Source organism: Odontesthes bonariensis, chromosome 22, assembly GCF_027942865.1.
Source record: "Odontesthes bonariensis isolate fOdoBon6 chromosome 22, fOdoBon6.hap1, whole genome shotgun sequence".
In the NCBI taxonomy this organism is placed as follows: Eukaryota; Metazoa; Chordata; class Actinopteri; order Atheriniformes; family Atherinopsidae; genus Odontesthes; species Odontesthes bonariensis.
The window spans coordinates 23,505,419-23,515,549 of NC_134527.1; the positions used below are offsets into that span (position 1 = coordinate 23,505,419).

General features: G+C 38.3%; 1 protein-coding gene across 1 annotated transcript; it reads left to right on the forward strand.

The window, feature by feature from the left end:
* The first annotated feature begins 1,931 nt into the window (after positions 1 to 1,931).
* Positions 1,932 to 7,832, forward strand: c9 (complement component 9). Its single transcript, XM_075455588.1, has 11 exons — positions 1,932 to 2,005; positions 2,108 to 2,198; positions 2,427 to 2,577; positions 2,661 to 2,805; positions 4,118 to 4,256; positions 4,362 to 4,586; positions 4,731 to 4,971; positions 5,103 to 5,231; positions 5,692 to 5,867; positions 7,339 to 7,573; positions 7,675 to 7,832. The coding sequence occupies exons 1-11, from the start codon at positions 1,932 to 1,934 to the stop codon at positions 7,830 to 7,832; spliced, it is 1,764 nt and encodes a 587-aa protein (XP_075311703.1).
* Positions 7,833 to 10,131: the final 2,299 nt, after the last annotated feature.

The following is a 10,131-nucleotide window of genomic DNA, read 5'->3' on the forward strand; positions in this document are numbered from 1 at the left end:
TTGGCTAAGCACCTTACCTACCCTCTGGTTTCCTGAGAAAGCTTAAAGGAAACTGCCGAACCTCGTAAAAGTGGTGACTTCAGCACATATTTGTGCCACTCCATCAGGCCATGACCACATACCCCCCCAGACTACCCCAGCTCTGCTTGCAGATAGAGGCAAAGAACTGGGACAGGACAGCCCCCAGATTGACTTTGGACACATCAGGGAAAACTCTGACTGTGTTTATTCAAGTCAGCAGGAAAATATTTGTCAGTGTGCTGAATATTCTGAAATCTAACTTTACTTTTACCTCTCTCAGAGATCTGTCACCCTCTCTTCTCCGCAAAGACTCTGCGTCCATGATTCAGCTAATTTGATCATAATCCTTAATCCCCTGCCTTTTTACAAACTTGATACTGCTTTCACCACTCTACACTGTTTAGTGTTCTCGCATTTTTTTTTTTATAGTTTAGACTCATTGCACTCCCTCATTTTGTAGAACAAAGTACTGCAGACTCAGCAAAAGCTTCTCAGATCACATGGCATACCACTGGGTGCAACAGTTCAAAACTTCCTGTGCATTGTGCAAGGATGGTTTTGATATTTTCCACATTGGAAAACACTGTATGATATAAGAATGAACATTTGCGCAGTAATGTTTATATTGCAGCCTTTACATTTGTGTGTTCCTTCTTCTTAGATAAAAACATTTTGAATCTCACTCGAATTCTTCTGTTACCTGTTTTGTGTTGCCATCTAGTGGACATAAATTTCCACTGCAGCATATGCGCTACAAACCACTGCTGTTTTTCAGATAACATTAGCTGTGACTGCGCGCATGCAAGTAGATGGACTCAAGCCACAGTTTGCAAATCTTAGATGTTGACCTACAAGCACCACGGACCAATCGTGGTAATGTGTTACAACAGTAAAAAGGTCCCTCTTCAAATATTTGCTGTCCTTGCCGAAGACCTTCCCTTACAGTTGCACAATCCTGGAAATATAAAGTGATAAAGTGTCTCCAATTCCCAGAAGTCCTCAAATAATACCTAAATAGTTCAATATTTTTCTTTCTTTTTTAATCTTTCTTTTATAATCTGTACTTATGCAGTAAAATACATTCCAACCAGCACTGTAATTGCTTTCGCACAGTGCATGTGGTGAATATTTCCAGCTTCCTGAAACTTTGAGAAAGACTCTACGGGTTTAAAGCAAAGGAATGGATTAATCAAAAATATGTTCTTTGAGCATATTTCTATATTTACCAGCATACATTGCAATAATTATGATTTCTTCTTTGCATATTCAAGTCAGTGAGTTATTTAAAACGTGATTCTTCACAAATACGTCCAAGCTAAAGGAGTAATAACTGTCAACAGACTGGAGTCACTTAGGGTGTTTGTTCCAGTAAATCAACAGTTTGTTGACACACTTCTGTGGTTTCTGTTAAATCACTTTGTCTGAGTAGGCATTTTTCCATGCTCCTGTGGTAAGTGTCATACAGTATCAAAATAATCAAATTAGAATATCAATTTCACACACAAGCATTTACATATATTTTCCCTCCAATGTTTTTTTTTTATATGTAGGTTGTGATCTGTTTCGACCAACAGATAAGCACAACAGATAAATTGAATGTAATAGAGACAGCAAGTTTTCACAGATTTTTATAGAAAACAATTCCGACTACACTATCATCGCATCATGTTTTTGGATAGACTTTGCTCCCATTGTGATAAAAACAGAAAAGGAATATTATTGGGTTTTGGTTCAAACAAATAGAACAAACTCTCAAGAGCTGAATCAATATTGTTGCATCAAAACTCCAACCTGATTGATTCCAACAACAGCACAGTCATTTTGAAATTGGATAATCATTAACAAAAAGGCAGCTTACTAGAATAAATTGAGGCAGAGAGGGACACAGTTTATCTTTTCAAAGGGTCATCATGAGGACTGAGGTCGCTCTCCTGTTGGGCTTCTACAGCCTGTGTTTAACTCTGGCACTTCTGGAAGGGGGAATGTAAGTACATTTCATTCAAACATCAGTTTAAACCTTTTGTCATTTACTGTTGATTTTTTGGATATAGGAAAGCATTCATGCCCGATTGTGTGTATATTTCAGGGGGCAGATACTTCCTGAACCTTCAGCAGTAAATTGTGCATGGAGTCGCTGGTCAGAGTGGAGTTCTTGTGATCCTTGCACAAAATTCAGAGTAAGTCTGTGGTCAATAAAACTTCTTTTATGTGCTCATATTGATATTTGCCAACCCCTTGTACACTTTACATGATTTGTTTAATATTTATGACAATGATCAATTAGAATAAATTACAAATATGGATGAGAGATATTTGTCTCCAACTCAGTTATTGAAGCAACAGCCTTCCAGCTATGTAGTTCCACAGTTAAATAGATTAAATGTTGTATCATTCATGGTACTCAGAGACGCGCCCGAGGTATAGAAGTGTTTGGCCAGTTTGATGGTGTCGCATGCCGGGGATCAATTGGTGACAGGGAGTCCTGCGTAGCTGCTGATGAATGTCTCGTCCCAACTGTCGCCCCTTGCTCAGACTCAGAGTTCCAGTGTGTCACAGGTACTGCAGCCTCTCAGTCACCTACGCTGATTCTCTGTCTTTATTTGGGGTCCTATTGGTTTATAACCTACACCTCTTTACAGGAACATGTATCAAAAATAGATTAACGTGCAACGACGACTATGACTGTGAAGATGGATCAGATGAAGATGGATGCGATACTTTACACAAACCCTGTGGACAATCAGTCCTTCAGAACAATGAGCAAGGCAGGACAGCAGGATATGGGTAAGAGAAATAATTCTGTTTGAATCAGTGAGTCAATTTAAAGTAACATGAATCTAAAAAAAAAAATTTTGGACTAAACAACCACTTTTTTTTGGTTGATGCTGGCAAACACCACATTAGAACTTGAATGCTCCTCCTCCCCTCAGCAAGCGAGCTTAAAAAGTAAACAGCAGTCAATAAAGCACATCTACGCAACACTTAAAAAAAATTCTATATTGTGTAAGTCTTACCAATAGATACATGCACATTTTTTAGCCGAGCCATATTCATATGAAATCATCTCTCTGAAACTCGGATGAGTTTACTAAATAATATGGTTGGGAATTAATCACTTCAACATGTATATGCCCATATACACTCAAGTGGGCCCAGGCAATACACACTTGCCTTTTGTTCTGTTTGCAAAAAAAAAAAGAAAAAAAAAGTTAAATGTAAATTCCAAATTTCCAAAAAAAATCTGCTCTCATTCATAATTTTTTCTGTTTCTTTTGTTAGAACGTGTCAGGGATTGTGACTGAAAATCAGTCGATTAAGACAATGTAACGACTCATGGTCACTTAAAACATTTCCAGACTGTCACTATGCTCTAATGAAATCCAAATTTCATAACTGCAACGTCACCCAAAAATCACCCCTTAATGCTTAAAGACAACGTCTGTGCAGTTATTTCAGCTCAATTTAAATTAAAAAGTTAATTTAATTCAATTTAAAAAGTGGCAGAATGTCTAAAATGTTTTCTCACGCAGTCCAAAGCATCACAGTGTTGGACATACAACTCGATTTGCCAACCTTACATGTATATTTGGACAATGATGGTGGTCCAACTATATGGCCAGGATGAGTTGTAACCGTAGCTCTACTCAACTGTGTGTGCCACAGTGAAGTATTGGAACATAAGTTTAACCTTGATAGAAACCCTGATTTTCATTCTGCTTTATCATATCATTGTTTTATTCATGACAACATCCCACCATTTTTGCATTCTGCTTTGTATAAGTCTTTTACATCTGGGATTGAAAACATTAGAAAAAGTACTGGTAGAGCATTAATTACTTTTTTGTTTGTTTGTGTTAAGTGAGCTTTTCAACTGCTGATGAGAATTTTGCTGTTAATTTGCAGAGAAATAAGCTTACACACACTTGTAGTGGGTCAGAAGACATATTTTAAAAAAGTTAGTCTATATGAGCACAATCTCTACCTACATTGTACATGCACATAAGAAGTATATTCAAGTGTGCTTGAAAACCTTTGAATTTTTAGTCAAGATAGCAAAATACTTTATTCTAAAGTTATTACTACTTCCATGCTCCAGGGTCAATGTCTTGGGTTCCGATCCTCGAATGAACCCCTTCAACAATGATTACTTCAATGGAAGATGCGATCGAGTGAGGAATCCAGGCTCTGGGCAAAATGACCGGCTTCCCTGGAATGTAGGGGTTCTAAACTATGAGGTCAGCCACAACTATGTCTCATTTGTAGACTGATGCTGAGTGTGCCCATGTGAGCAATGATTGTAAAAAATCTGTGGAGTCATGGAATCTTTGCTGTCATTGCAGACTCTGGTAGAGGAAACTTTCTCCAGAGAAATCTACGAAGACACGCACAGCCTAATGAAGGAAATACTGAACGAGAAGACTTTTGATTTAGATGCTGGACTGTCCTTCCAGTTTGGCCAAAATGAGCCGTCCATGTCGTCCAACGGTTCTGGGTCAATTGGTGCCTCGGGTGGATTCTCAAAGAAAGAGATGATAAAGAATGTTACAGAATACACCACCATTAAGGTAAGTTTCAATGATAAGTGCTGTTCAACCGATTGATTCCTGAAAAATAGACCAAACTATAAAAGTGTAACAAAGAATGATGTGAAAAATAATATTTATTGATTTGCACTTTTATTAACTCACACTTCTCTATTGTATACCCAGAACAAGAGCTTTATAAAAGTAAAGGGGAAAGTACAGCTGAGCAAATATAGGCTTCGCTCCCGTGAACTCCATGTTGCTGATGAATTCTTTTTACATGTGAGATCTTTGCCTGTGGAGTATGAGAAGGGAATTTATTTTTCCTTCTTGGAGGACTATGGAACCCATTACACCAAAAATGGAGTGTCTGGTGGCCAATATGAATTGGTTTATGTTCTAAATCAGGACACCATCAAAGAGAAAAGTATGTGTTCCCCATATGTGATTTGATCGTTCTGATCTTTAGTCTACTGTAATATACTTCTTCAGGCTTGTGTGTTGAATGAATGGAAAATTAATCAGTATCCATCTTTTATGATTCATGATTTTTTTCAGAAATTACAGAGAGAAGCATTCAAGAATGTTTCAAATTGGGCTTCACAGGAGACTTTTCCTCAGGTTCAGTAGGTGGAAGTGGACACATAAAGCCTTCGTGGTGTGATACTACTCCCACAACGGACTCAGGTCTGCTTTCCCTGTTTTTATGAGTGCACCGATGACTAAAAATTTGGTAATTTTTCAAGACTAGCTTAGCACAATAGTGACGCATTTTATGCAAGTTTAAGGAGCTATTTGATGTTTGGTCTTGCTAATACTGGCCATTAATTATTGGCAGAACTATCCTGTGAGACACTGGGGACAAAATGTGCCATTTACTATTCCTCCTTACAAAGAAGCACTTGTAAAGTAAGACGAGCATCTTGTAGGTGTTTCGTGTGTGTTAAATGACCTATGGCTCCAGTGCTTAATCAGCACTGAAAACCTCACTAGTTTTGGAGGACAGTGTCCAAAGATTTGTAAAAAAAATCAAAACATCAAAAGCTTGTTCGTTATTTTCTAATAAGGAGATTGTGCACTGAAATTGTAAAAATAATAATGTGTCAATTATATGAAATCAGTAAAAGTATTCCCTTTTGCTACGTAGATTCTAAGGATGGAAAAGCAATGGTGGATAGGGTGATGACATCAGTCAAAGGAGGAACACTTGAAACTGCTGCTGCCATGAGGGCTAAACTGAATACGGAAGGTGTGATGGACATTGAGTCATATAAGGATTGGGCCCGGTCCATTGGAGATAACCCTGCACTACTCAGCAGTGAGGTAAGAGCTATAGACTGACTATCCAAAGCCATAATATTATCATTACAAGGTCATGTTATGATGCATTTTCTTAAGAATATATATATCAAGGCAATTCTAAATGAAATCAAAGAAAATGTGCCAGTTAGCTACTGTGTCTCCAAATAGATTCATAGACATAAAGGTTTCACCATGCTGTGGCATCAAGTTGGGTGTGTTCTGCTACTGCTTTACGAACTTTATGCTCTATTGACTTAGAGATGGCCAAACTTTAAAAAAAACTCATCCATGCATTCATCTCCAGTAGACTCGATTACTGTAATGCTCTTTTAACTGGACTTCCCAAAAAGAGCATTAAACATCTGCAGCTCATCCAGAACGCTGCTGCTAGAGTTTTAACCTGGACTAAGAGATCTGAACACATCACACCAGTTTTAAAATCTTTACACTGGCTTCCAGTCAGTCACAGAATAGATTTTAAAAGCCTGCTGATGGTTTACAAATCCCAGAACGGTTTAGGCCCAAAATACATCTGTGATATGTTCAGAGAATATAAACCCAGCAGAGCTCTTAGATCCAAGGACTCAGGCCAGCTGGTCCAGTCCAGAGTCCAGACTAAACATGGAGAAGCAGCATTTAGCTGTTATGCTGCAAACAAGTGGAACAAACTGCCAGTGGAGATTAAACTTTCACCAAATGTAGACATTTTTAAATCCAGGTTAAAAACATTTCTTTTCTCATGTGTCTATGCATGAAATATCTTTTAACTTATCTAGACTGTTGCCTGATTTTAAATTCATTTAAATGATTTTATTTGTTTCTCTTTATATTATTTTATGTATTTTTAATGCTTCTTGCACTCCCTGCTGCAATGCTTTTATTTTATGTAAAGCACTTTGAACTGTTTGTACATGAAATGTGCTATACAAATAAATTTGATTTGATTTGATTTGAAAAAAATAAAATAAAATGAAGGTGGTATATGTACATTTCACCAGTTTTGGACATGTTGTGTTTTTACCTCTCAAGAAATTATTATCTTCTGTTTAAAACTCACATTGGCACTGAATCTTGTGTAACTGTAAAATCAGGACATTGACAAGTTTATTGTACTTTTTTATTTCAATCGGGGGCTCTGTGCATTAATACTACTTTATCTTTAATATTAAAATACTGCTGAATCTTTCTATACCTTGTGGGTCGGTTAGTTTACTATTCCACTCTCAAATAACCCAAAAGCCATTAGTTGGAGTGATTTTAAATTTGTTTCACACCATCACAGTGGTGTATCAGTGTGTATACTAATAACAGATTATAATAGTACCACATTCTGATGATAAAAATGTATGTGTTTAGAACCCAAGTGGACCTTTGCGTACTCTTATAAGACACAAAGGAATAGAAAACATAAACCATGATATGATTTTTTTTTTTACTGTTACCAAATCCTGATAAATTGAATAATCTATATATTCTGTTGTTTTTCTGGTAGGCAGAGCCCATCTACAATTTATTTCCAATGAATCTCCCAGATGTAAACACGAGGATATCAAACGTTAAGAGGGCCACACAAGAGTATGTGGCCGAATATAACGTGTGCAAGTGTAAACCCTGCCAAAATGGAGGGACTCTTGTTCTGATTGATGGAAAGTGTACATGTATGTGCCTTCCTCGGTTTGAGGGCTTGGCCTGCCAGAACTTCAAGAGTGATAAAGCCAGCAACCAAGGTAAGAAAAACTAAAACACAAAGCATCCCAACAGTTCGACAGGGCCACTCGTACCACTTCAGTTCTTCTAACTGTGTGTTAATTTGAACACAATTTTGCAGGTCAAAGACCTGTTGTAAGTCAAGAAGGGAACTGGTCCTGCTGGTCAGCCTGGTCCACCTGTGCTGGCGAGAAACGTAGCAGGACACGTGACTGCAACACAGAAGGGCTTGTTGGAGCCACATGCAGAGGAGACACGAGTAGTGAAGAATATTGCTAAGAAAACAGATGACTGTCAAATTAATGTTGTCTTCTTTTTTTCCCACTAATATTCCAAACTTCACAAATGAAATATAGGATTGGAAAATGAGGAAGTATACTGAATCAATTGTGAATATTCAGATATATTGGTTTAGTACAACACCATGTTTCTGAAATTTAAAATACACTTTACCAAAGCACTCAAGTCTTCAAGTATTTGTTTTGATATTGTTTCACACCTCAGCTCAACACTGTATAGGCTACTGTGCAGGACATCATAACAAATGGAGCATCGCGTTAGTTCTGGCAGACCATGTAGTCAACGCGCCCTTTGCCTATTGGCTGACGCCGACCCAACCCTTATGGCCAGCTGCGCTCAATGGGTAATCAGCTGCTGCTCGCAATTGGATGCTGGCATTTGGGGCACTTCATTTAAACTTGGTTTGCTGTCACTGCTTTTTTTTGCTCTCTGCTTGCACCCACCACCTCCCCTGCTCCACCGACTTCTCATTGCCAAACAATGTCATACTGTTGTCATTGTTGCTTGCTCTGTTCTAGGGGGTTTGTTGCCTTTACAGCAAATGGAAGGCACTCCACCTGAGGATGCTGCTGTTCCCTGTCTTGGCTTCCATGGAGCTCATGGAAAAGTCGGGAACTTCCTCCGAACAGAGCCATACCGCCAAACATAATTGTGTGCATTCAGAATAAGCTTCTGAAATTCATCTCTGTTTCTCGTCTCGTTTTGACGAGAGTGGTTCTGACAGAACTCTAGTTTTTCATTTCACTCTCAATCTCTGAAAACAGTTCCGTTCAAAACTTTGTCTTTTGCTCCCTACTGTATCAAAGGAAGTCAGGGTTTCTTTCAGTGTCTTTACTTGTCTTAAATATTGTTGGCTCGAGCATCTACTGATAGGCTAATAACTCATCTTCAAAAGCACGAGTACATTCCAGCTGGTTGCCTTGTGCAAATGAGAACGAGATGAGTCTGGAAGACGAGAAAACTAACACTGAGGTCAACTAAAGGCAGCTAACAGGCAGAGATCAGTATTAGGTGCGGGACATAAATACAACATAAAGAAAGACAATGCATGTGTTCTCGGTTTTCCTTACTTGTCATCAACAGTTCCTAAAAACACACGTCCAATAATCCATAAAGGGATACAATTTAACAAACTTGAATTTCAAACTTGGAAGAATATGAAATAGCAACTCTGAAAAATCCCCTTTCAACACTGCGTGTGGAGCAATATAGTACAGACCATCCAATTTGGATTTACATGGAGGATTATATTCTCAATGATACGTTTTTTTGTTACAAGTAACAAACAGAAAACTTGTATAAATAAGGTTGAATTTAATTTATTTGCTTCAGTTTCAGAGTACCAACTCTACATGGTGGCTCAAAGTCTCATTTGTATGGGTTACTGGGCCATTTTACATAGGTGTGCCATTGTGAACGTTACAACAAACACTTTACCCTCTGTGACATATCCGCACATATAAAGGATCCGTTAAACTTTCTTCTGAGCCCACTACTGCAGTCCACGTCATCCTTTCTCTTTCCTACTTTTCTTCCTCTCTTTTCTTTTAGGAAACACCAGTGCTACTTTAGAGGCTTCTCTTGCTGACAGTGGTAAAATCATTAGTATGGGATTATTCCATTAATGCCTGTGGTTTTGCTATTACAGTGGACAGAGAGGATGACTGGTATATTTGCTTTGCTTAATGACCTTTGGTCTTTGATTTCTGTGTTTGATCTTGTCGTCATTTAGCGGAAAACGCAACAAGTATTACCAAAAGTACTCGTGCCACAGAAGACCTTGCTAAGTAAACACTGAAAAAGTGAGATAACAGTGAGCCAACTGTGACAGCTTGCACAATATTTAGGAATGTGCTAAGACTCGCAAATGTGAAAATGGCTCAGACAAAATGAGTTGGGTTTTTTTTTCCATTAAAGCCCAGGGAAAAAAATGATCTGAAAGAACATAAACCATAATAACAGAACATAGTAAACCAAAATAACACTTGGACGGTTTGCAGATTCAAATCTTGGTTATATCATCATTTAACACCACTCATCTGAACACATCATTCATTGCTTCTCCTAATAGGAAGCCAGGTAAGGTCACTTCCTGTCATCACTAAAAAAAAGTAAAGTAAAAGTCCAAAAACTTGTGTGTGCACGTGTGTTTTGCGGGGAGGGGCTCGGGGGTGGATGCATACTTGAGAAATAACCAGAAGGGGTGGTGGCCCCTGGCCTTTCGGATGTCAGCATGATGGAGTAAAAGTTTGGGACCTTTTTGAGCTCCAGGGAGACC

Excerpts from the sequence above, each read along its gene's own strand:
- c9 (XM_075455588.1), top strand. The coding sequence starts at position 1,932 with ATGAGGACTGAGGTCGCTCTCCTGTTGGGCTTCTACAGCCTGTGTTTA. Across the intron at positions 2,199-2,426 it reads ATCCTTGCACAAAATTCAGA|AGACGCGCCCGAGGTATAGA; the intron begins GTAAGTCTGTGG and ends CATGGTACTCAG. Across the intron at positions 5,868-7,338 it reads CTGCACTACTCAGCAGTGAG|GCAGAGCCCATCTACAATTT; the intron begins GTAAGAGCTATA and ends TTTTTCTGGTAG.